Source organism: Delphinus delphis, chromosome 1, assembly GCF_949987515.2.
Source record: "Delphinus delphis chromosome 1, mDelDel1.2, whole genome shotgun sequence".
NCBI lineage: Eukaryota > Metazoa > Chordata > Mammalia > Artiodactyla > Delphinidae > Delphinus > Delphinus delphis.
The window spans coordinates 164915421-164942443 of NC_082683.1; the positions used below are offsets into that span (position 1 = coordinate 164915421).

Consider the following 27023-nt stretch of genomic DNA (forward strand, 5'->3'; position numbering starts at 1 on the left):
CTGATGATGCACAGGCAGGCTCGCCATCCTCCCACCCCCTCTCCCCCCAATCCAATCCCCTCTTCTGCCGCGCGCCTCAGCCGGCGACCACTCCGGCGAAAGTCGCGAGAACCAAGAGGGGAGCGCTGCCTTCACGACGCTCCGCCGGCCACACTCAGTCGGTTATTTACTCAGCTCCGGCTCCTTTCCGCCAGCCGCTGCTGTTCCAGAAGCTCCGGGCAGGCGGTCCTCGGCTCGCTGGGGCCCTACGCGGTGGCCGGTAACTGCCGAGGCGCGCGGGGAAGGCGGGCTGCGGGTCGGTCGCGCGCGGCTCTGAGGAGCGGGGCGCGAGGACCCTGCGGGCGGGGTGGGAGAGGGGCCGCGGGCGGGCAGAGGGCCAGGCCTGGGTGGCGAGGCAGACGCACTCCAGGCCCCGGGACGCCCAGCCTAGGGGGTGGCGCCTGTGCCGCCCCTCGGGGCGCGCCCCCTGTAGCTTCTGGCCCGGGTCCAGGCCGCCGCCTCCAAGCAGCCCGCCGCAGCGCTGCCTTCGTGCTACGGGTGGAGCCCCGGTAGGCAGGCGGGGAAAGCGGGGGCGTGACAGGGGCGCAGATATAGGAGAGCCAGAGGGCGCCGCGCCACCTCCGCGCTGGGTAGCAGTAGGGCAGCCGGAGGGGCAGCGACATCTGCGGGCGGGCAGCCGACGCTTCCTGGCGGCGCGGGGCCGAGGGGGTGGCCCGGAGGACTCGGGCTGCGGCGAGGCTGGAGGGCCTCACTGCCCGTGGGCAGACGGCCGGCTCGCCAGACGCCCCAGAGCCCAGGTCCCCAGCGCGTGGCCCCAAGCCGCGGACTGGAGAAGAAGCGACGCCCCTGGCGGCATGCTCACATGCATCCCCCCGCGCGGGTGGCTCGGCGACGTCTGTGAATCTTGGGTTTATCAAGTCACGTCGAGCGACTCGGAGAACCTGTTCTTCCCGCTGGGGAGAGTGATCATTCTCGTTGCCACTTGCTTGTAGAAAGTTACTCCAACACGTTTGATCATCCGTCCAGAGTAAGAAGGGAAAGAAATAGCGTGGTCTGTCCGGGGGTGAGGGGACTTAGGGGAGTCTTAGGCTCTGCCAAGTGGGCAGAGCCAGTTTTAGCTGGAGCGGCGAGTCCAGCCCACTGACAATCCGGAAAGGGTTAACTGCATCCTGCCGGTTCGGTTTACATGTAAATAGAGAGCAGCTGCTCCGCGCGGGCCCCAGTTGGCCCTTTTAAGTTTTTGATTGGTTGCCAATGACATCACCGCCCGTGTTATAACACTGTGGACCCGAAGCGGCGTCGGATAAACCCTCCTTAAGGAGGCAAGGCCACGCCCTGGCTCCGCCCTCTCCAGCCACCCATTGGCCGCGGGCTGCTGCGAAGTAGCGGTTAGCTTTCTCTGGATTTCTATTGGTCCAACGCGCCGTCGGTCGGCAGCTGGCCCGCCCCCTCAGAACCTTACATTTACAGTGTAGCAAAAGAGAAAGTAACTATGTTGCTGCTGGAGATCAATGAAGCCAAGTGAATGAGGGCTGAATGTGCGAATCCACAGCCGAAGCGGAGCGCCAGATAGTGGAGGGTTACACTTATTTATGAAGTAAGTGGAAGTCACCGTGACTACTCCCGAGAGCCCGGGAGTGTAAGGCGGTGTGAATGTGTATGTGTGTGTGTGTGTGTGTGTGTGTGTGTGTGTGTGTGTGTGTTGCGATGGTCACGGAAGAGCCACAGCAGGTGAGGTTAAAGGGTTCCGGCTGTTGCCTCACGCTGCCCTGTGCGTTTACTCTCTCTGCAGTCTACTTGGATTGGGGGCGAGGAAAAAATGAGGTTTGTTGGGACGCTTTGCGGCAGTTTTAAATGCCAGGGACTTGTTAGTGCGCTGTGTTGCGAAGGGGGATGTTAAGTGCCCCAGGAGTGGGGAAAGGAGCATTCTCTGACCACTTCATTTTCTTTCCAGCCCCTGACTAGAGGTGGAAGGACGACTAGCGAGGGAGAGGGGATAGCTCAGTATTTCTCTGGGAGGTTTCCTAGGCTAGTCTGGATGGTTTCACGGGCAATATATATTTACGCCCGACCCTCTGCTGCAGGGATGCAGATCTCTTTATACACTCCGCGCGCGTGTGTGAGAGAGAGTGTGTGTGCGCCGCGCACTCCGTGTGGAGGTGGGAGTCCCAGCTTGTGTCTCCGTGAACACGCTCATGCCCCTTTCAAGGGAAGTGGACTGTTGATCCTGGGAGGTACCCTACCAGGTAACACAATAGCAAAGACTTTCACTGCTTGGTCCAGCTGGGAAACAGTTATAGCTTCTGGAATAGTACTTGCTCTTCAAAAAATACTACGTAAGGGAGGGAGGGAAGGAGGGAGGGCGGGAGGGCAAGGGAGGAAAGAAGGGAGGGAAGAAAAGAGGAAGGGGGGGAGAAAAGGGGTTGGGTCCTTCTTGCCCATCCAAAGGTGGTGAGAGAAAGCTGAGTCGGTGGCGATCTGTGGATGTGATACGTGCGTGTCCCTGTGTGTGTGAATGTGTGGATTCTGCCTGTGACATTTTGGCTCTGTGTCAGAGAGTGGTGACAGTCCTGTGTAGAGGGATGTTCGATGACATTTTTCCAGACATCTCTTAAAGTTCGTTTAGATGAGCTACTCTTGCATGGGGTTTGGGTTCTTTTCTGTGTGTATGTCTAATAGGAGAGGAGCCATCAGGGCCCGGGTGTGGAGTGCCCCTGTGCCTACAGGGAGGAAGGAACTGTCCCTTTGCACGCGCCCTCTCATGAGACAGGAGATAGACCCCTGAGCAACTCTTTACTTCCCACAAGGACGGGCTCATTGGGAAGTCTTCTTAATGAATCCATCCTCTTGAAGAGGGGGGATATCTGTGTGGGATTGAAAGATTATGCATAACGGCTGCCTCCCATTGAGAAGATCTCTAGGATGTGCCTGTGGGGAAAGAAGGAGGGAGGAGAGTTGAAGTGGTCCTTTCCTTAAAGGCAGCAAGGGAGCAATCCAAGGGATGGATCTGCCAGAGTTGGGGTTTCCAGACCTGGCTCCTTGGCTTGAGGCTTCATTCTAGGAGACTAGTTTGTAATGAAAGAGGAAATGCAGATTAATTTATAAGAGGCTAATTGGAAACATGGGAGGTTTTAATATGACTTTGTTGTGCTTTTCAAAGGACTCAGTAGAATGGAAAGTAAGAATAGCTGGCAGTTAAAGAGATTCACTTAGGGGGATGCTTTCATTTTGATGTGCAGAAAGTTGACATCCGCCCCTGATGTATATTTAGCTGCCGTATATTCCCGTGAGCCATGCCAGCACTCTTGGTCATTCCTTTACCTTTGCAGTGGGTGAAGGAATTACATGGAAAGTATGCACGGGTGGACGCATGGGTCTTTCTCAGACGGTTACATTAACTTCTGCCCAGGAGATGAGGCCCAGAAGAGATGCCTCTTAAGAGCCTTCCCTTCTGTCTTCAGCTTTTCTAATTCTTTGTGCTTTTACCTTTTCTCAGGCTGAACTTTGGTGTGGGTCGGTGGAAGGTTGTTCATCAACATTTGCATAGACTTTACATCCAACCTTAGACTTAGCAAGAACTGGGGGGTCCTCAGGTTTGCATCTTCTTTGAATCCATAGCAATGAGCTTCAGGCTTTGAGAGTGACAGGGTAAAGGGCACTTAGGACAACTTCGCTCAGAGGGATGCAAAGCCCCTTCCTAGGGATTGGATTCGACTGCCTTTTGTGTCACATGACTTTATTCTTTCTTTCCCCCCTCCCCTTCTTTACAGACTGTCTTGAGTTCTTCTTGAATTGCCAGTTTTCAGCCTCCTCATGCCTCCGTCTCCTTTAGACGACAGGGTAGTGGTGGCACTGTCTAGGCCTGTACGACCTCAGGATCTCAACCTTTGTTTAGACTCTAGCTACCTTGGCTCTGCCACCCCTGGCAGTACCAGCCACCCTCCTGTCATCGCCACCACCGTTGTGTCCCTAAAGGCTGCGAATCTGACGTATATGCCCTCATCCAGCGGCTCTGCCCGCTCCCTGAATTGTGGATGCAGCAGTGCCAGCTGCTGCACTGTGGCAACCTACGACAAGGACAATCAGGCCCCAACCCAAGCCGTTGCCGCCGGCACCACCACCACCACCATTGGAAGCTCTACCACCTGCCCGGCCAACCAGATGGTCAACAACAGTGAGAACGCAGGCTCTCTAAGTCCATCAGGTGGGGTGGGCAGCCCTGTGTCAGGGACCCCCAAGCAGCTAGCCAGCATCAAAATAATCTACCCCAATGACTTGGCAAAGAAGATGACCAAATGCAGCAAGAGTCACCTGCCGAGCCAGGGCCCCGTCATCATTGACTGCCGGCCCTTCATGGAGTACAACAAGAGTCACATCCAAGGAGCTGTCCACATTAACTGTGCCGATAAGATCAGCCGGCGGAGACTACAGCAGGGCAAGATCACTGTCTTAGACTTGATTTCCTGTAGGGAAGGCAAAGACTCTTTCAAGAGGATCTTTTCCAAAGAAATTATAGTTTATGATGAGAATACCAATGAGCCGAGCCGAGTGATGCCCTCCCAGCCACTGCACGTAGTTCTCGAGTCCCTGAAGAGAGAAGGCAAAGAACCTCTGGTGTTGAAAGGTAATGCCCCCACCCCCTCCCCGAGCACAGTCCTGGTAAGCCTGGGGTCACTCTGGGTTTTCTCTTAGAAGTAACAGCATCCTCCTGCAAAAAAAAAAAAAACAAAAACAGAATTGCCTATCTTCTTCTTGTCTTCCCTTCCATGCCCTCTCAATTATTTTGGGGTTGGGAGAGAAACCCAGCAGCCTTGAACTGATAGCCAGAAGATTTGGGCTCTAGTCTTCATTCACCTTCTCATTTGCATTGTGCAAGTCATTTCCCCTCTTGGAGACCGTTTTCTCATCTTTCTATAAAGGGGCTTTATGACACCAGATGGCATCTCCAGTCATGCCTGGTCTGGTAGTTCTAGTCCAGTCAAACTAGCTGGAAAGTTCTTGTCTCTCAGACTTAATCAAAGTTGATGGAACAGAGGAAACCGCAACTGGGGTGAACTACAGGGAAACCTCCAGGTACCAGTTTTTGGTGGGAAATTCTTCCTCTTTCTCACCTCTCTGAAAGTGACCTTCAGAAGGGCAGAGAGCTGTATTCTAAGGTCCCTCACAAAGTATAAGTTCACCCCAAACATCCGTTCCTCTGCCAGAGCTTCAAGGGACAGAGTCATTTTTATGAAATACTCCCCAGCCCCGCCCCCCAGTTCCTTCTGGCATCACCTGACAACCGTTGGCATCATGGCTCTCCCTAAGATGGGGTGGTGGGTCACTTGCCCCACTGAGCACAGAATAACTGGCAGGTCAGTGTCGCTGAGCCCTGGCAGCAGGAATTAATTGCTCCCTGGTCTCTGGGCTCCTTCCACACAGCATTGCCTAACCTAGTAGTGGAGCCCGCGTCTCGTATCCAGCCCAGGTGTGCCTCTTTGCCCTCGGATGCCATTCTTTGGGGCACTGCACACCACACTTCATCTTCGGTGTCTTCTGTCAGGGGGTAGTGGTGGTAGTGAGAGAGAGGCATCTTATTTCTTCTCTTCCCAAGTGTGTTGAGTCAAGGCATACAGTCTGGGCCACATCACCAGCCAGTCTCGTGCGGTGTGTAGACCAAAGACGTTGCTGGGTTCCTTTGAACACCTTGCATATTTAAATTGCAACAGGCCATTGGGCTGAGCAAGTTAGGAGTTTTACCTTTGTGGGCCAGCTCTGCCATTCTTCTTCTTGTCTTCCCAATGGTGCATTCTGCCTTTTGTTAAGCAGTGTTCTTAGAAATACAGTTCTGAATGTCTTTGACATCATCCCTTCTGCCCACCCTTACTGCCCTCAAACCTGCTCTTGTTGGGCTCAGCTAGCACAAAAGTATGGCTTTCCTTGGGCTGGTGGGCCCTCAGGAGAAGGAGAACATCATGGAAGTTGCATCCAGAGAGTTCCCAGCAGCTCCCAGGTATTTTTTTTTTTGTTGCTGATGGGTTTTCTTGGGGTTACAGATATGCTCAGATTTCCTCTGTGTACCCCTGTATTTTATTGTTTTGTATTCTTGTTTGGCTGACTTTGAGTGATTCCCAGTAGGTTTACCCAGCTAGCGTTCTGTCCCCATGATCTTGGCTTCTCTCATCTTTTTTGGATGAGAAAATACAGTCTCCAAACTTCCCATTTGTAATAGTTTGTCTTGGGGAGCCAAGAAGGGGAGAACCAATGCAATGATCTTGAGGGTGGTCTGTTGCTCATGTAGAGTAGATGTCATTGAGGGAAAGCAGACCTTTTGTGTCTGTATGATCTGAGGACAGGCATCACATAATCCACATGAAGATGACCCTGGACATGAACATAGGGTGATTAGGAAGAGGTGGAGATTCTACCCTCTACTTTGCAGTGGGCATTGTTGTGTATGAGTGTGGCTTGTCAATCGCTGGGCAATGAATCTCCTAGGTGTTACTGATCAAAGTGGGGTTCCTTTCCCCCTTTCCGGTGGATGCAGCTGAGAGCCCGGGCAGCCTGCGCTTGTTCCTCAGTGTCAGTGAGGAAGATTGCCTCAATGGGGCGGGGCCGGACATGCTGCTGACCTCACCACTGGGTGCCTGGGAGGCCGCTGTGAGGGCTCATCATTTTCGGGTTGGTGAGACACAGCGGCGGTCGACCTGGAAGACGCGCTGGTGGTAGAGGTTGGATTATTTGTAGTTTGGGGGGCTCTTTCTTCAAATATCTGGGAATTTGGTTGAATATATGTAGTTCAGGAGCAAAAGGATCAGTAATCTACTTTATTATTTTTGTCATTATTACTTTGGTCTCTTTTGGGGGAATGGCCTAAAATTGGGACCACAATGGGGAGGAAGGGAAAGAGATTGGTATTCGAATGCCCCTCGCTACCCTTTCATCTGGGTAAACCAAACGTTAATACCATAGCACCACTGAGGTGAAAAGTGGGGTGGGCATCTCTCAGAAGGCATAGCCAGCAACTTCTCCTAGGTTCTTGAGTGGGTCAAGCAGACCATTCTGGTCTGGCTTCTCTGCTGAGGTTTATTAGTAACCCCCTCCATTAGTGATGTAAGATTTTATTTTAGCGAGAGTGGCGGTGGTACCATTTTGGAATGAGTGACTTTTGTAGGGTAGATCTGGGGTGGGGTAGTTAGAATCTAAGGTCGAAACTTCTAAGGCTTCATTAGCTTATTTTCAGAGATTTCAGTATAATCTCGGGTAATTTATGGCTGACCCATCTGATTCTCTGGTTTATGTTTGTAAACACCGGTTGCTACCCTCCCTGTCCAAGTTTTATGTCCCCCTCTTTCAATGCCATGTTCTCCATTTTTGGTGCTGCCCGTCAAGCAGAGCGGCTGCTCAGATACCATTTTAGTCATGCTGTGTCAGGTTGGGAAGAAACTGATCAGAGGCGCAGAAGCCCCTGGGATTAAGTTACTCTTCTAATTTACAGTCCCGTCCCTGTTGTGACCTATGTCTGAATCTGTGTTTTCTTCTCATCTTCCGAAGAATAAATGGCATCAGACCTGTGCTTCTATTCAACCTGGCAAAAAATGATCCAAATGAATGTATATTTAGAGACCTGCAAAGTCTTTGAAAGAATTACAAGCTGTTTTACACAAAGTTGAGGTTTAATGTGATTTCTCACCCAACTCAATAAGGAGGCTAGACAGTTCTGGGTTTTTCAGAATGAGAGCTACCATCTTTGCCATGATGCTTATAAGGCTCCCTTTCTTTTTAGCAAGGCTGTGTTCAGGGAAATAATTTGTCACTTACCTATGTAGGAAAGGTTAGTCTACCATCACCTCCTCTTTAAAGACAGTCTATGCCTTTAACATTTTTATTATGAAATATTTCAAATACAGAGAAACATAGAAAAGAGTATCATGGGCACCCATCTACCTAGTACCCAGATTAAACAATTGTTAACACTTTCCCTATTTGCTGTCTCTTCTTTTCTTGGTTGTTGAAAGATTTTAGAGTATAGACAATATTTGAATGTATTTCAATATGTTTCATGTTTAAACTTAATATTTTCAAATTAAGAAGGCTGGGAGTATTGTACAGTATAGTATGGACAACATTTTCACTCCTAAACACTGGTGTCATGTGCCCATTGTTGAGAGATTTTCGAGCTTGAAATTCCACTCTGACTAACTGGCTATCAGGTCTACGGAGAAGCATCCCCCCCGCCTCAGAGTGGGAGGTTTCCAGGCACCTCCTTGGGGGTCTATAGTGCTCCCCTAACACGAGGGTCTGTCAGGGCCCGTGCCTGTACTTGCTCTGTGCTGTCACAAAACAAAGAGTGACTGATTGCTTCATCCTCCAACAGGCCTGCCTCTGTCTGTATCAGAGACATTTATTGGGGAGAGGGAGGGGGAAGAGTGAGCATCAATTCAGGAGGCTGATGCATAGGGAAGATTCCATGACAGAGAGAATTAGCTTCTTACGCTAGAAAACTTTCCTTCGCAACTCCTGAGATGAGCGACATAGGTGGCGCATTTTCCCATAGTCAAAAAGGGCTCTAAGTAAACACTTGCAGGCAGTGCTGAGTCTGATGACAAAGTGAAGGTCTATGTGCAGAAATCAGAGACCCCGGGGAAATATTCTTTCTCTTTCCTGCTTTGTTTTGTGAGGGGGAACAAAAGTCTTCCTCTTGCCTGTCAGGGATGTTAGGAGGATTTTTTCTTTTTCTTAAGCAGGTGAAATAAGGGCATAATATATACCCACAAATGTGTTATTCTGAGCTTCTGTTGAATATCCAAACATGCTGAATATTAGCCTTATAGCAAATGGTGGAGAGATCCAGGCAGGACTGGGGATCCAGCCTGTCTGGGCTCTAGTCTTGGCTCGCCCCTTACTAGCTCTGTGCCCTTTACTGATGGCTACTTCGCTTAACTTCCTTGCTTTCCTCATTTACCAAAAAGGATATAACAGTAGCTGTCTCATGGTGGTAGTTTAGATATTAAATGAATTAATGGGTACAAAGTGTCTAGAACAGTTCCTCATACAGGGTGAACACTCAGTACATGTAGCTTAATATTATTACTGTTGGTCGAACAGAAATGATGGTATCAGTAAAAGTGCAATTTTAGCTCCTCTTCCAAAGGAGTGCAGATAACAAGCTAGGTATAGCAGTGAGTGTGTGTGTGTGTGTGTGTGTGTGTGTGTGTGTGTGTTGCTAGGGCTTAAAAATAACTTGGTGACTGTTACCTAATTTAAGTAGCATACAGTTGGAGTGCCAAGTAATTACAAAGACGTGTTGGGTCAGGAGGCCAGAGTAATTTAGGCATATCCTAGAATTATTTATTTGTAGGGGAGTTTGTAAAAACGTGATGATAAATCTGTCCAACGAATGTCCCATAACTAAATAATGAAAGTATAAAACAATTAAGCTTTGCTTTTTCTGGCCTCTCATCAGGCTGATTTATTTTTGGAATAAGGATTGTAGTCTGACTATAAAAGGGGAGGTGGAAGGAGGGGCAGTGTGCTTCATCTTGAAAAGTTCTCGAAGCTTTGAGTTGTGATGAGATGGAAGGTGGAGGGAAAAGGAGGAAATTCATTGAAAGACCCTCTCATGTCTTTAAGCGAGTCTTGAACCCTCCCCTGAATTGGTTCTCATTTGCCTACACCCTCTCTAAGCTTTTGGATGTACTATTCTGCTTCCTAATTGAAAGCGAAAAGCTGTTTCCTGTTCACTGTGTGTTCAGCAGAGTGGCGTTTAGCTCACTTACACCTGAGCTCCAATCGAGGCTTTTCTGCTGACCAGCTAGAGGTGTCCTTAGGCAACTCAGGTTACCCCTCTGAGCCCATTTCTCTTCATTGTACAACAGGGATAATTCCAACATCAAGGATGAACTCAGACAATGTAAATAGAGTGTCTGGAACGTAGATCGCTCTCAGTAAATCAGGTCCCTGGGCTCTGCTCCCCTACCCCGCCCATGGCCTTTCAGAACCTCTTCCATAAGACTGGGGGGGCGGGAGGGGAATGGGCCCTTGTTCTGAGCACAGCATTAGGGCGCATGTTAAGTAGGAACCACTTGTCCTCAACCATTCAGATCAGTTAAGTTAACCATCTGGCTTCTCAAGGACAAGTTCAAGAAACTCCTCCTAGCAGTGGTAGATAATGCTTTTAGATGAGAAAAAGCAGGGTAGAGGAAGAGAGATTTGGCAAAATCACAGGAGCAGAAACACTCTCTACCACGCAGCCTCGTGGTGCCTGTGCTCTCAGGAGCTGGCGTGCGTCTCTGACCAGGAGCTGCCCCTGCTTCCTTCATTCCAGTGTTAGCAGCAGCCAGACTCTCCCTGGCTCAGCATTGCTGGGGAGGGCATAGAAATATGTTGCTTTGTAGTCCCTAGGCAACTGTTTTCTAAAAGATTTTTTTTTTGATGTGGACCACTTTTAAAGTCTTTATTGAATTTGTCAGAGTGTTGCTTCTGTTTTATGTTTTGGTTTTTTGGCCACAAGGCATGTGGGACCCTAGCTCCCCAACCAGGGATTGAACCTGCACCCCTTGCATCGGAAGGTGAAGTCTTAACCACTGGACCACTAGGGAAGTCCCATCCCTAGGCAATTTAATTCTAGTAGGTAGATAAAGGTACACGAGGGCTTCCCTGGTGGCGCAGTGGTTGAGAGTCCGCCTGCCAATGCAGGGGACACGGGTTCGTGCCCCGGTCCGGGAAGATCCCACATGTTGTGGGGCAGCTGGGTCCGTGAGCCGTGGCCGCTGAGCCTGCGTGTCTGGAGCCTGTGCCCCGCAACGGGAGAGGCCACAACAGAGGCCCGCGTACTGCAAAAAAAAAAAAAAAAGGTACACGACACACAAGGGGCAGAAATTCTAATCCCAGGAGAGGTCATGTCACCTCTTCTGAACTCAAGTACCTCAGGTTTTAGAATAGGAAGGGGCCTTAGAGGTCACCTAGTCCAAGAGTCTTCACTGAAGGCTGTTCCTTGGAATCACCTGGGGCAATTTAAAACCTGGGATGCTCAGTTCCCACTTCCAGAGATTCTCATTAAACTGGTCTGGGGTCCAGCTGGAACATCAAGACTTTTAAAAGCCCCCCAGGTGGTTCTAACCTGCCGCAAACTTTGGGAACCATCCATCTCGTCCGGTCTTCTCATTATGCAGTTACAGAATTGGGGCCTAGAGAGGTTTATTGCTCATCCAGGGTCACATGCATGATTCATTTCAGAGCCTTAGTGCAAAAAAATAGGTCTTGCCAGGTTGATATGTTGATTACGTGTGTGTATTATTATCTAATGATAACAGTATCTATTGTATAGCATACACATATAAAGTAATATAATATATTTAATCAATCATTTTGAGTATCGCTACCTTTTTTCTTGAATTTTGAGATTTCAGTCCAGAAGTATAAGGACCTAAGTCTTTTGAAACCAGCAGACTCATGGTCCTGATATTTACCTGGATCATAGACGTATGAGACAAATGTTAATGATGTCAATCCCATCTTCTAGGGAATTTAATGGTTTCAGGAAGAGCTGGAAAACATTTATCAAAATGCGCCCCTGTACCCAAGTGTTTCAAGTTTCTAGGGACTTTTGGGTCTGTTGGGTTCCACGGATGTACAGCCTTGTGGGTACAGGAGATTCATTCATTATTTTCAACAAATATTACTGAATGCCTTCTATGTGCTAGGCACTGGTCTTCAGGCTGAGGCACCTGCCATCATAACTCTGATATTCTAAATGTTAGGATGAGAGCATATATATGGACCGGGCTAGTATTCCGAACTCTTTCCACCTTGAAGATCATGTACCTGTTCGGATCCTTCATCCTCTACTGCTCCACAATCTTGTTTAGGGAGCAGTTTATCTTTAGGAAATATCGTTCTCCTGGGAAGTACATGCTGGTGTGGCCTTTGGCTTTTTTCTCCTTTCTTTTTCCCCCTTTCTTTTTCCCTTTCAAGATAGAGTCTGGCCTTTTCTAAGCACATCGTTGTGGGCCAACAGATTTTCTTTCCGAAGTCTTGATCCGAACAGAATTTTTTTCTTTATTTGTCGTTTTTTTTAATGGAAAAGGAAGCATACATTCTCTCTCTGCCTCAAGAAGCTCAGGGCGGACAGGCCTCCTCTGTGCATTGGAGTGGAACTTTGTAATCTGAACCTCACTAATTTGGGACATGTTGCTGATAGGGACAAGACCTGTGTTTATTTTTTCCTGCATGCTGTCTATGAAAAGAGGACATGCTAAGCAAACAAACACTGTAAATGGTATTTCAAAGACAAGGTTTTGGCTTGCTTAGGAAAAAAGAAGAGTTTGCGAGTACAGTTAAAAACCACTCTAAGGGACAGGGCTGGAATGAAAACACAAGTGTCTGTCATTTTGAAGCCTGTGCTATTTCCCCTAAACCATGTGGGCTCCTCTTGGGCAAATTTTCTGTGGCTGCGTATCCATGTACTATATACTGTATATGAATATCATATAACTTTACTAATTCAGAAAAATGGGAGGGAAGAGAAAAGAATAAGGATGAACCACAGCCTGAATTTTATTGTAGAACATTTCAAAATATCCATTTTACATTCATGTTGATGTAGTGTCCTTTCTAATTATGAAGTCTCTGACTCTAGATGTTTTCATCCGTAAGCTAAGAGGAAGGTCTTAGCATCCTTTTTTTCTCAGCCTATTGTCTGTATCATCTATTATTACTTAAAAGTTGGGATATATATATATATATATATATATATATATATATATATATATACCACTCCCCCCCCCAGCAAGACCCATATTTTATGGAATTTAAAGGAAAAGGAAACTTGAGCCTATGCTTTTGGATAAAGAAATGAGCTGTGCAGCTTGGTATTTTCATATAAGATAAAGGTTATTACCCCGTGCTCTGCCTCTGGCAAAGGGCAAAATCACTATCAGGAAGAAAAGGTTTGCAGATTCATCACATTATCCTTCTCGCCTTAATGTTTAATTTGTGGTGACGGCCTACTCATCGTGTGTTTTGCCCCCCTAAGACTGGAATTTCATGGAAAGCAAAACAAAGCCAAACTCTTCCCGAGTGCTTCGACAGAGGGTTTGGTTTTCTTTGTCTTCCCACCCGGTGGACCCCCGTCAGGCATCTGTTGCCCAATTCTCAATCAAGTAAATAGATGAAGCTGCCTGATCCAGGGGGCAGCGTCAGGCTGTCCTCCCCTCGAGGTGCGTAAGCTTCTCCCGTTATGATGTGAGCTCAAGTGATTTTATTTTGTGTCCCTGGGTAAGGAGGCTGTCACCACTCTGTGGCAGAACATTACTGTCCAGTGCTTTACTACTTGATGCTTATTCTATGGGAGAAATAATCCCACATTCTTTGCATCGCGGCCCCGGGTTCCACTACTCCTGGGCTAAATATCACCAGCTGTTGCTACTGGCAAGTGGAAAGGAAAAACAGATTGGGGGGAGAGGAAGTAGGAACAGGGGTATAGAGGGAGCAGAGCGGTGTGAGGGCAGAGGGTCCTCTCAGAGTCAGAGACAGCACCTTCCCGCTCTTGGACTGAGGTCCCAGGTTCCAGTTTTCAAGACTGTGAATTACTGTCATTAGTTATTACAGCGTGTCTGCGTCCCTCTTAAAATAATAAGATGAGACAGCCTTCTAAGGGGAGCTTCCTTGAAGGGATAGAGGACATTTTCTTGGGTCTTGTATTTCTAGTCTTACTAAATAGCATATTTTTATGATAAGATTTATAAGAACGCTCTGATGGTTCTCATGAAGTGAAATTTTACTCTGACCGTGGAACACCATTTAATCACATATAACTACTCTGGGTCTGACCAACCTATCATCCTCAAAATTAGAAAATTATTTTCCAGATAGTTTGGGGAAAAAATATAAAAGCGACTGACTGCTTTCTATGTGCTGGGCATTGGGCTGTCACATACATGTCTTACTTAGCTCTCAGCACAACTTGTTGAGAGAGGTTTTAGATTCCCAGTTTTACAGAAGAGGAATCGGAGGAGGAGATTCAATATTTCTGCCCCCAGATTATTAACCAGTGAGTTGCAGAACAAGTATTAAAACCCAGTTTTAAGGATCTCAAAGGCCAAGTTCTTTCCAGGCTGGCCACATGTTTATTTACAAGTGCACTGTATATCTCATTCCTTAGGGTCACTTTGTGCTTTATCTATGAAGTGTCCTTGGTTACGATACTTCCCCCACTGCCCATTTTCTTGTATCTCCTCAACTGAAAACTCCAGTGCTAAGAGTGGCTGACTGTGTCCTCAACGAAGAGCTGGCTTTCCAATGACCTCACCCTGAATTCTATCGTGGCTTTTGGAAACTTCAAATTTTGGTCATGGCAGAGACTTTTAACTAGAGCAACCAATCAATGAAACAAATGTTTGAAACCCGCAACGATTATTTCTAGCATTTATGAAATGTTTGCTGTCTTAGCGGACTCTGTGCTCAGAGCATTATGTCTCATGATAACATTCCAGTCTACATATGAGTGACTGAGGCTCAGAGAGGTCCAGGCACTTGTCGAGGTCACTCAGCTGGTACCTGGTAGCCACTGGGCATAGTGCTCTGAGGCTCCTGCTCCATGTATTTTCAATGTGGAGAACTTTAGAATGCTTTCTCCTAGTAGCCTGTGGATATGAGAATGATGCTTTCTTCTTTTGTCCATATTCATGTACTTCCTTTCTAGAGTGGGAAGTAGATAAGTGAGAAGGAAGACAGGTATGAAATTATAGTTAGTGAGTAAGAAGGAATGTTTGATGGGTATGTATGACTACATCCCAAGACTCTAAGATCCAATGGTATTTGATTGCTTATGTTTTATAATCATTATCCGTTCTATTAGTGTGGATAATATATTAATTGTGGGGTTTCTTTTCCCCCTCAAGTGTGTGAAGAAAGAATTTCTACTTGGTTATCCTTACCTTTGGGAAAGTGAATTCTCTGGGATAAGTGAAAAATAATGTTATCAGACTATTTACTAACTGTTGGTTTCGTCTTCTGCTTTCCTCTCCTTATCTTTCTTTTTCCTCTCTATAGTCTAAGCCTCCAAATATAGCTCAGGGAATCTGGGAGTGTGGCAGGGACAGACTGTAGAGAAAGCATGATTAACACCCTTGAAGGATAGCCGGATGGACCCCTGGGGACCCTGTGCTTGAAGTAGTATTCATTCAGACAGATTATTGAGTATTTGTTTCAACTGTCCCATGTTACAGATATAGAAACTGCTTACTTACCCAAGAGCACATAAGTAGCTGGTAGCAGAACTGGCATAGAATCCATGTTTCCTAACTCTCTGTACAGTAATTATCCTTTAAATCCCAGTGGGAGTATCATCCTTTGGTTTGGATTTGAGTTGTTATTAAATAAGCAAATCTTGTGGGTCCAAGTGTTTGGCCAGGTTGCTTCATGTTTTCTTTCCCTTCCCCTTTGTAACGAGGTGATTAAGTGACTTCTCAATGAATCGGTCTGCCGATTTGCATTTGTATTCAGCTTTCCTATTAGAAATGTGTATCTTTTCTAGCAGAGGGAATATAGTAAATTAACAGCACAGATTCTAGAACCAGACTGCTGAGTTTGAATCCTAACTTCATCACTTACTAATAGCATGAAGTTGAGCGAAATAAGTTTGGTGTGCCTCAGTTTTCCTATCCGTAAAACAGGGAAGGTAATGACAATTTTCTCATGGGATTGAGGATTAAATTAGATAATTCGTATACAATGCCAGGCACATAATAGCTAACATATATTACAAATGTACCATCATTATATCATATATCTGCAATAAAAATTCATCACCATATATTTATTTCCAAGGAATAAATGAGTAATAGATACAGTCACATGAATTGACATCACCACTGGTGCAATGTTAAGTAGAAACAACTCTTTGATGCTTGGTAGATTATTTTTTGTTTGACGGTTTGGAAAAACCCAGTGTTTCTAGTGGGGTGGATAGATAACTACATAAGGACTTTTTTCTGAATCAGCACCATACTGGAAAATAATACTATTTCTATGTAAGGAAATCTTATAAAATTAAATGTTAGCAAAGACTCAATTATATACCCATTGTTGGACTATTAAGAAAATTTTAGAAAGAAAAATTACATGACATACTAATCTCCCTGACTGGCTTAGTTTCACTTTTACATATCCTCTGCATTCTTTACCCATATTTGTGCATATTTTGCAGAGTTTTTCATACAGAAACTGAAATTCATTTTCACTTTATATTGCAAGTACTTTTGCTTCCTGTATAGTCATCATAGGTTCGCTCTGAATGTTATAACGTGTCTTATTTTATGGGAGGTATCACATTTTACTGAACACGTTTGCCTGTTCATGAAGTTAAGATTGTTTCCAAGCTTTTGATATTGTAAGAGAAACCTCTGGAGGGAATCCCTTGTTTGGGAGCTTCTCTACTTTTCCACTGAAGAATGGAAGCTCGGGGCCAGCCACCTTGGATTTATTTCCCCCCCACCCCAATCCCCCTTCATTTTTTCATTCCTGCTTTTCTCTTCAGAAAACAAGCTCCAGCTCCCTACTAAAGTTATTGGTTTGTACCAAAGTCTTTATCTTTCGTCACAGATCTTTGCACAAATTCCGATTGTGTGTGCAACACACATGCCCTAAGGCATGTGCTGTAAATCTCCTGCTTCTGCCTTGGTGGGCAGAGTGAGGAAGTGTGGAGGCCCCATTCAGCACTATTAAAAACCAGAAGCTATAGTGGAAGTGAATGATCTGGCGGGGCCAATGCCACCTTGTTTCATAAATCTGAGTCACTCCCAGTTTGATGCTGTTGATAAGATGCTTTGAAAGGGACATCCTTGTGAATAACAAGAGAGAGAGTTCGATTTTGTGAGGTGTTAATAGGTGTTTGTGCCCCTACCCCTTTCCCCCCTTTTTTTAAACCTTGGGGTTTTAGTGCAGCGCTGAAGTCTTCTGAGTGCTTAAGCAGTCAAAAGAATACATCAGGATGGAGAGACTATTCCCATTAGTTCTTTTGGCCAAATTAAGGTAAAATGCCCTTTAAATAGGAGCTAATTCTCTGACAGATAATTAGCTTGTCTTTCTTGATGAAGTATGTGAATTGGGTTGAGTTTATTATAATTAATCTTGCATATTATGTAAAAATGCATTTGTCTGGCCTTATTAGGTGAATCTCTTCATTCCTACCTTAAGGGTGGCTTGGAACCTTCACCCTCGCTCCGTTGAGAATTGACTGAATTAGATGAATGGCAGGGTGATGGACAGCTCTTGGTTATAAAGGTTGGGAGAAGCTGAAGGTGGGGCACCAGTATTCGAAGAGACAGAGCTTGCCTATTAATATCTGCACCTTTTAAAAAAAAAAAAGACACTTTGATGATGTTTTGGGTCCTGAGAATCAGATGCTACAAAGCTACCTAAATAATTACCTTGAAATCAATCTCCTGCTCATGACATTCTTCTGGATTTACAATGTGGAGCATTTTCTAGGAAGTGAAGAGTCGGGTGATTGGCAGGTACACTTGCTGGTGTCTGGGCAGTGATGCTGGGAGGTGGCCTGAGGGGGAGCAGAGGGGCTACTCGGTGACTTCATGAGCCAAAGCTCCTCCCTACAGTTCTTCCTCCCCACTCCCCAGCCATTCAGAGTTCCTTGAGACTCCCCATCTGGCTGCTTTCAGGACTTCTTTTCCCATTGAAAGCTATTGTCCATGGTTACTTCATTTTGCCAGTATCAAAATGTGCGTTGGGGAGATGGAATTTGGGAATGGAAGAGCACACTGTGGATAATTCATCCAAGAGCCTCTCTCCTCCAAGTTGAAGTGTTTCTTTTCCGGAGAAGAGAATGGCTATTTGCTGTTCTGTGGGAGCTGCCTGGCACACAGCTTAGAGCACCTTAGAGTTTAGGCCTTGGTCACGGCCTCTACACGTGTGTGCGCATGTGCACGCACACACATTTTAGGGAACATTTGTAAAATGGACACTGAGCATTAACTCATTTAATGAAGATAACAGTAGTCACCTCTATCTGCAGCCGCTACCCAATATAGTAGCCATGAGTCAACATGGGGCTTGAAATGAGATGAGTCCAAACTGAGGTGTGCTATATGTGTAAGATACATACTGGATTTCAAAGACTTTGTACACAGAAGAATGTAAGCTATTGCATTGATAATTGTTTTACTATTGATTGCATATTGGAATGATGCTATTTTAGACAGGTTGAGCTAAGTAAAATATAAAAGTAATATTAATTCTACCAGTTTCTTTTTCCTTTTTAAAGTGCAGCTATGAGAAAAAGATTTGTTATGTCGTAACTGGCATCATACTTCTCTTGAACGGTGCTGGTCTCTGTATACTAACAGTATTATTAGCTCTACTTTTTAGAAGAGGAAACTGAGGCTCAGAGAGGTTAAGTAAATTCCCAAAGTCACACAGCAGAAAGTCAAACTCAGGCCAGTCTCACTGAAAAGCCGATGTTCTCCCCCAGGACAGAACTGTTGTGTGATGCAGAATTTGTCTGGCTTTTGCCCTTGGTGGTTCCTGGGAGGTAACCTCTAGTTACACCTGAGCTTATGCTACTGTGAGATGATTTAGAACAGGGGTAGGTCATCAGAAAGACTGACAATGTGATTAGAGGGTGGGGGCTTTGTGTTAGTCTGAGCTCCTCCTGGGAAGAAAGGGGGGCTGGAGATTGAGTTCAGTCACGTGACCAGTGGCTCAATCAATCATATCTACGTAATTAAGCTGCAATAAAAACTCAACACCAGGACTTCCTTAGTGGCGCAGTGGTTAAGAATCTGCCTGCCAATGCAGGGGACACAGGTTCGAGCCCTGGTCCAGGAAGATCCCACGTGCCGTGGACCAACTAAGCCCATGCACCACCACTACTGATCCTGGGCCATGAGCCACAACTACTGAAGTCCACGTGCTGCAACTACTGAAGCCCATGCGCCTAGAGCCCGTGCTCCACAGCAAGAGAAGCCACCACAATGAGAAGCCCGCGCACCGCAATGAAGAGTAGCCTCCACTCGCCACAACTAGAGAAAGCCCACGCTTAGCAACAGACCCAACGCAGCCAAAAATAAATAAATTAATTGATTAATTAAAAACAAACAAACAAACAAAAAACTTAACACTAGGGCTGGGTTCAGCTTTTTGATTAATGAACACAGCCGTGAGCTGAAAGGGTGATGAGTCCGTAGGACACAGAAGCTCCTGGTTCAGGACCCTCCCAGATCTTGCTCTGTGTGTCTCTTCATTTGCCTGGTCCCGATTTGTATCCTTTATAATAAAACCGTAATAGCAAGGAGAGCTCTGCAAGTCATTCTAGTGAACTAGCCAACCTGAGCGGGGTGTGGGAATCCCAGAATTTTCAGCCAATTGGTCAGAAGTGCGGGTCGCCTGGGAACCGCTGGACTTGTGGCTGGCGTCAGAAGTGAGGACAGTCTTGCTGGGGACCATGCCCTTAACTTGTGGAGTCTGTGCTGACTCTGTGTTGTTATGGTCAGGGTTGCACTGCAGTTTTGCAAGAATAGACTGCCTTCCATCGAGATGTTTGTTTTAGGGGCACGGTGTTTGGGAAAGCAAAGTACTGTATGTAGCTTAACTTGCTTGTTTCTCTACCCCCACATCCTGGGTGACAATGGCCAGTTATGCTCTAGACTTGTAAAGTGACTCAGTCTTCCAGCAACTGCTTTTGCCCAGTAGGCTTAGCCCGGAGACAGGGTAGCCTCTGACACCATCACGCCCAGAACCTTCCAGCCTGCAACTCTTGGGGTCCTCTCTGCTTCTTCATCTCCCAGACGACACCACATGAGAGGTGGTGACATACATATGTTACATACACTTTGGTACTAGAGATTCTTAAATATTGGTGTTGGGATTAAGTTCCTTATAGGAAACTGTTGTAGGGTGATAGGACGGGTAAGGAGTGGTTGTTTTTTTAAGTAGTTTGCAATGTCTAGAATCGCATTTTTGTCGTACGTGTCCTATTACATCTGCTAAACACTGTGTCCAGATCAACTGTTGTCTTTTCTTCGGGGGCTTTTGTTTGGATTTTTAAACCATCACCCCATGTGTTTTTCTTTTTTGGTTTGTTTTCTCCTTCCCACTTAAAATAGACATTCTGTCTTCCCTGTGGTCCAGTAGCCATTACCCTTCTGTTCCTGCTCCGGCCTGGCTCTTTTCCTGCCAGGCCCTCTTAGGTCACCAGCTCCTAGAAAGTGGACTCCTACGAGGGCATCCTGGGGCTGCCCAGGAAGGCACATTTCTAAGAAGAGACAAACTTAAGTGGTGTAGTTATGGCAAAGGGAGATTCCTTTACCGATGAAAACCAGGAATGAAACAAAAAGGGTTCTAGAGTTGGAAAAGAGGTCTTTTGAAATGCCCAAGATGACTTGATTTCTACCTACGTGGGCCACAGCTCTGGGCACTTTGCATACTGCCATTGTGCCAGGCTTGCTCTTGTCCACTAAAAAATTATTCACAACCTAAAAGTTGAGAGTTATGTTTTTTCGGTGGGAATTTTTAGGACTTCGAGCCCGGGAGGCAACATCTCAAGTAACCCTGAGAGAACTGCTCCTAGGAAGTGTGTGTGGGCAACGTCGTGGGGGTGGGGAGCCAGGTTATGTAGAAGTTTTGCAACAAAGGGCCGGTAGTCCAAACGTCAAAAGATTATTGTTAGTTAAGGAAAACCAGCTATCCCAAGTTAAGGAATTTAGCGCCTTTCTATGTATGGGAAGGTGCAAGAGTCTGGGCTCACTGAAATCATTCCTTTCATATGCACCTCAGCTCTCTGGGGCCAGGCTCCTGTGTTTTCACATTCCTGAGTTCCCTCAGGGCTCACCGGCTCATGTTGGAGGGCTGCAATCACTGATGACTGTGACATCCTTTGTTTACTGACATGGCAGGCAATATTCCATTTCTCACTCTCCAGAACTGTTTGGCTTTAAGGTTGGGGACAGTTACCTCTTAGGTAACTGCCACTCTCAGTAACTGTGGGAGGTAAGTCCCAGTTTCTAAGAAGGATAGAATGGGTTTATCAGAACCAACCAAAGAGGGACAGAAAACTGGGCATTCTCTTCTGACACTGTGTCTCTGAGCATCTCACCTTCCGGAGGACCAGAGGCTCTGATGCCCCTTGTCTGTCTTTCAAGAACACCCATAATGTTACCCCTGTGGGAGAGCAAGGGCTGTAACCATCTTTTTTAGAGAAGAGGGAAACTCCTGTGTCTGAAGAAAAAGTTCTTAAGATACAATTGTGTTTTAAAATGGACTCCAAGTTAAGTAACTTGCCCGAAGGTGCAGGGTTAGAGGGAGGGATAGGAGGACCCTAGAATTCCTGATTTTAGAACAAGAGGCAGAAGAAATGGACCTGGGGGTGTCCCTTCAACAAGAGGCAGAAGAAATGGACCTGGGGGTGTTGTGTCCCTTCAACAAGAGGCAGAAGAAATGGACCTGGGGGTGTTGAATTCACACTGTGTGAATCATCTATCTGTTACCGCTCACCTTGTCTCAGTGGGCCGGCCAGCTAGCTGGGAGGGGGCCCAACCAGATCTTGCGTTTTGTACTCTCAGTACTGTCACCCCAGCCCACATTTAATGCTTAATAAATGTGTGTGGAAATGGACTGGGGGTCCCTCCCACTGTTCCCTGACATCTCGCAGACTGATTTCTCCCTACTAAGCCTCCTTTTCTTGTTCATGGCTCTTTCCATCCATTCATCGCTTATATAGAATGTCCAAGGAGGAGGCATGGAGAGGGGAGAAAAGGTTAAAAGCCCACCAGGAAAAAAAAAAAAGCCCACCAGGTATGAATTGTCTTAGACCCCAGCCATCCTCGGGCACGGCTATTTGTCAGTCCTGCAGGCTGCCTCTTCTCCATGAGCCTTTCCAGCCCTCCTCCCCAGCCTTGGGAGTGACATGATTTCTGTGTCCTCACGCTAAACTCACCTGGCTGGCCCTGCACCTGTCCTACACAAGTCACAGTGGGATGGCATCATTTCAGGTATTCTATTTTTTTTTAATTTATTTTATTCAAGTATAGTTGATTCACAGTGTGTTAATTTCTGCTGTACAGGAAAATGATTCCATTATACATATACATACATTCCTTTTCATATTCTTTTCCATTATGGTTTATCACAGGATATTCAGGGATTCCTAAAATGTGTCTTCTGCCAGGCCTTTTGCTAACTTTCCTCTATTGTTGCTTCATCTCTCCTTCTTTCTCCCATTTGATTGATCTTCAGAAACTATATATTATTTAAAAAAAAATTTAATCTTCCAAATTCCTGGCATTATGCTGAGCAACACATAATACATGCTTTACAAGGAACGGGCCCTTTCTCTTCTCATTCCAAAGCTCATTTAATCTAGAAACGTTTAATGAGGCCTACTGTACAAATCAGGTACAGCTGTAGGTCTAAACAGTAGTGAATCCTTACAATTTCTATTAATAGCTACCAGTATTAGCTCATTCAATCCTTGCAATGACTCTTATTATTGCCTGTTGGTACTATTATTAGCCATACTTTGCAAATGAGGAAGCTTGGGTGCAAGAAGGCGAGGAACTTTGCCGAGATTATTCTGCTGGAAAAGTGTGGAGGCCGCCTGAGCCACAGGGCAGTGGTGCTGTATTTCGTCCAAGACAGATGACAGCCCGGCTTTCTTGGGATCCGCCTTTTAATAATAGCAATAAACAAGCGAAGAAATTAACAAGTGATTTCAGATAAGTGATCAGTGAAGACCACAAAACTTTAAAACGTCATGGTACAATGGTAGAGATCTATGGGAGGGTAGATAAAGGCAAGACCTTTATAAGGTGATCCCGTTTGATCTGAGGTCTGAATCACCTACTTGAGGACCTAGGGGAAGGGAGTTCCAGGAAGAGGGAACAGCACGTGCAAAGGCCCTGAGGTGGGAGGCAGGCCCTCCCGGCCTCACATATCCTACGATGGCTGCTCTCATTCTTGCCATTGTTCATCAATGTCCAGTTTATCCACACTCTGCTGAAGTTATAGAATGCTGGAATTGGGAGAAACTTAGATGAACCAAACCTCTGATTTTCTAGACGTGGCAAGAGGGGTCGCTAGCACCCAGTATAACTTCAGCGTGGAAAGAAGGGCTGTGTTCCAAGTCCTTACTGTCAGGACTTCTGTCCGCCTGAGCAATATTAGTCATGGCTTCAATGGGATGTGGCTGGGAAGTCTGACGGTGCCAGATGTGGGGTGCATACCAGGTCACCACTCCGTTTCACATGTCCCAGGTTGAACCGACTATTACTTGGCTGGCCTTCCACTTAGCCTTAAGTCTACGTTGACATCATTTCAGGTGTTCTATTTTTTTGACAGTATATATTCTATTCTATTTTGACAGTATATAATCCCAGCTCACCTTCTCAGCGATGTACTGGCCTCCTGGTTGTTTTATCTTCTCCTTCATCCCAGAAGGTGGTCCACTACATGGGGACGCACTAGCTTTTGACCTGATGCAAACTGGTGTATCTCTTAGCACACAGAGGCCTAACCTGGCTTCAGGCTGACCTTTCCCAGCTCAGCCCTCATGCAGGGGTTGGACCTTTGGGCATGGCTGTCTGGGTGAACCCCTGAGCTGGGAGAGCTCACGCCTGCTCTTTCTGGCAGTTTATCCTTAATGCTCAGACTTGCTTAGTATTCTTGCCAAATATAGAATTCAGCTCAGTGACTTGAGGAAGTTGTTGCTATGCCTTTTGTGAACTGAAAACACTGGTTCAGGAAAACAACTCACAGTTTGATGTTGACACTTGATCCTTTCCCCTACCACTTCCTGAATTCCCTACGCCACAGCCCTTTGACCTCCAGATCATATGAAAACACATGGTCGTAAAAGATGTTTGTTTGGACATGGGGGCTTCATTCACAGCGAGTGGAGATGCACACACCATTTTTGGCTAGGCACTTCCATACGCCATAGGGATGGAACCCACCCGGACTTCACTTGTGTGACCTTGCCTTGCTTCCTGCCTTGCTTCCCCTCCTCTTGTCATAGACATTTGTAGATGACCTTTTACGAATGTAACTTCCAGTGGGAATGTTTCACAGTAGAAATATGCTCTCTCTTGAGGCTTGTTCTTGATATTTCTAGAGATTTATTTAATTGGACTCTACTTAAATCCCATTGGGAAACATACTTTTGCTGTGAAGTTGTAATGTGTTTAATTTGGGGTCTAAGATAAATGTTGGTCCTCAGGGGAGGGGGATTGTTAAGCAACAGTTTTCCTTTTGTACAGTGGGCTTGTTTAATGAGTAGCTTTAATGGGCTTTCTTCTGTTTGTTTGTTTAGCAATGCTTCATTACTTAAACTCCTGCCCTGCAAAGCAAAGAATGTTTTCCCTCTCTTCAGAGAATTAAACAATAATGGGGACTATCTGCTTGAGCTCTTGGGGAAAATATGGCTTTGTGTTTTATAGCTCTCTCCTCCTGTTAACATTCTTCCCTCTCTAACCTTCCAGTATGATCTCATGGATTTTTTTTCCCTTCCCTTAATCCGTCTTGATGGATTAACCGGTATTGAGCTATTTCGTGAACAGAGGAGGTGAAGCCCTAACATGGTATCGAGTGGCCTCCCAAATACACAGAAGGTCTCCAGCTAAACTGTTTTTCAACCCAGAGAGATGCTGTAGGAAGGGTATAGGTCAATGCTGATCCATAAGGAGAGTATACGTAATGAGGAGGCATGTGTCTTTGGGAGGAAGAAGTGGGCCCCTCTGCTTGCAGCTGACTTGTGGAATGAAGGTTCTGGAAGATTCCATGGGCTTGCTTCTTATGAGCATTCTGTCCCTTAGGCAGCATCCCCATCTTGACCTTGGATGACTTCTGGCTTGACTGAGATATGGTACCCACTTGGGTTGGCTCCCAGGGACCAGGTTCTCAGGCAGTCCACAGCTTTGGGTGTTGTTCTTCAAAAGTAAGAATTATAATTTATCTTTTTAAAAAGTGAGCTATACTGGGAGTTAAAAGTAGTACTGTGTTAGTCTGCTTGGGCTGCCATGACCAAATGCCATAGACTGGGTAGCTTCAACAACAGACATTTATTTTCTCACAGTTCTGGAGGCTGGAAGTCCAAGATCAGGATGCTAGGATGGTCAGGTTCTGGTGAGGTCTTCCTGGCTTGCAGATGGGTACCTTCTTGCTGTGTCCTCAATGGGAGAGAAAGAGAGAGACAGGCAGACAGACACAGAGAGAGAGACAGAGAGAGAAAGAGCAAGCTCTCTGGTGTCTCTTCTTATAAGGGCACTAACCCCTATTAAGAGGACCCCACCCTCATGACCTCATTGAAACCTAATTATCTCTCAAAGGCCCCATCTCCAAATGCCATCACATTAGGGGTTAGGGCTTCAGCATGTGAATTTGGGTGGGGGAGACACAATTCAATCCATAGCAGGTACAAAACATGTATTCTGAGAAAGAAAGGGTATGGATTTTGCCCAGCTTTTGGACTATAGGTAAATTGCACCATCTGCTAGATTAACGTTTTTCTGGCTCTCACTTTCTCTTTTCCTTTCAAACTGATATTGATCATGTATTATGGACTTCTGAACATTCAGGAGCTTCCCACTGAACTTAGAATAAAATCCCAACTGCTTAATGGCCCTCAGAGGCCCTCTGCAGACTCTTTTGCCCTCCTCTGGTCACTCCCTCCCCCTCATTCTGCTTCACCACATTCTGTCCCTTTGAGTCATCGCAGGCCTCACGAGTGTCCTGCCTTTGCCCCTAGTGTGATTCTCTCTGCTTCCACTGTTCTCCTGGACCCCCTCCCCTCCACCTCTTTTCCAAACTAGTCAATCCCTTCTTATCCCCAGAGAGGCCGGCCCTAAACCCTGATCTAATCACTCCCTCTCACAGCACCCAGGAACTGGAGGGCACCTCATGGCCCTTATCATCCTTAATCATTACCTTTTTATTTGTGTGTTTGTATGTTGATCATCCATCTCGTCCCATTGGACCCTGGCCAGTGGGGAGAGAGGGACAGGGGAGAGGGAAGGGACATCTTCAGCCTGTCACTCGAGTCTCAAAATGTCTGGGAGGGCTTGCTGTCTGACAAAAGAGATTTTAAAAGTGAAGCTTGTGTTCCTATAACTGGTGTGTCTGTTAAGAAAACCCAGAGACCTGAGCTACGTGTTTAGGATGTGTCTTTCTCCCTGGGAGCTGGTTGGCGTGGGCTGACATAGGTGAAGGTTAGACATGGAGCGACCAGAAGGAAATCTGAACCTGCAGATTTTCAGGAGCCTGAGGCTTGAACTTGGCTGTCTTTCTATCAGCCCCTCTTTTCCCTCCATATATATCATATCATATTGCCCGTGATTTGATAGGCACACTTCTTCGTGGAAAGCCATAAATTTGCTCTCTTTAAGTGGTAGTTTTGTGAGTGGGAGTGAAGCTCAGTCTCAGGGCCGATGAAGTCCCAGTGAATATGAGGCTCCACAAGGCGGACTGGGAGGATGAAGGGGGCAGCTGGACCCCCAACAATGTCCACGCTGACCAGCCCAGGCTCAGCCTAAGGGAGTGTGGAAGGCTTCTTCAAGCCCCTCAGGCTGAGGGAGCGACTTGGAGAAGTCATTTATGCCCACCCGCTGCTTTCCAGGTGGTGCCTCCTGAAACCTTTTAGAGACAGAATGGGGAGGGTGGGTGTGAAGATGGGGTTTTCTGCACCAAGGGGGGCTCACAGTGTGTGGGGGAGGGCAGGGGGGAGGCTTGACGCCTTTTCCCACCCACACCATCAACTCTTTAAAAATAGGTTTAAAAATATTCTGTGGATTCATTGGACATTTAAGCATCAAATCAAATGTATTCCAGGTAGAATCTCCCTCTTGTTTTCTTACCCAAGTGTTTTTTTTTTTTTTTTTTTTTTTTTCCCGGTACGTGGGCCTCTGACACTTGTGGCCTCTCCCGTTGCGGGGCACAGGCTCCGGATGCGCGGGCTCAGCGGCCATGGCTCACGGGCCCAGCCACTCCGCAGCATGGGGGATCTTCCCGGACCGGGGCACGAACCCGTGTCCCCTGCA

The 27023-nt window shown here is 46.5% G+C and overlaps 1 protein-coding gene across 2 annotated transcripts in view; it reads left to right on the forward strand.

Moving 5' to 3' along the window:
* Nucleotides 1-955: 955 nt before the first annotated feature.
* Nucleotides 956-27023, forward strand: part of DUSP10 (dual specificity phosphatase 10) — a 39837-nt gene continuing 13769 nt past the window's right edge. The window contains exons 1-2 of one of the 2 annotated variants that reach the window (XM_059998079.1): nucleotides 956-1027; nucleotides 3771-4624. In XM_059998079.1, the coding sequence (XP_059854062.1) occupies nucleotides 3814-4624 (811 nt within the window). In that variant the 5' untranslated portion in view covers nucleotides 956-1027; nucleotides 3771-3813. Of the gene's footprint in view, nucleotides 1028-1380; nucleotides 1598-3770; nucleotides 4625-27023 lie in introns of those variants that run through there. The other variant, XM_059998071.1, reaches the window with a different exon arrangement.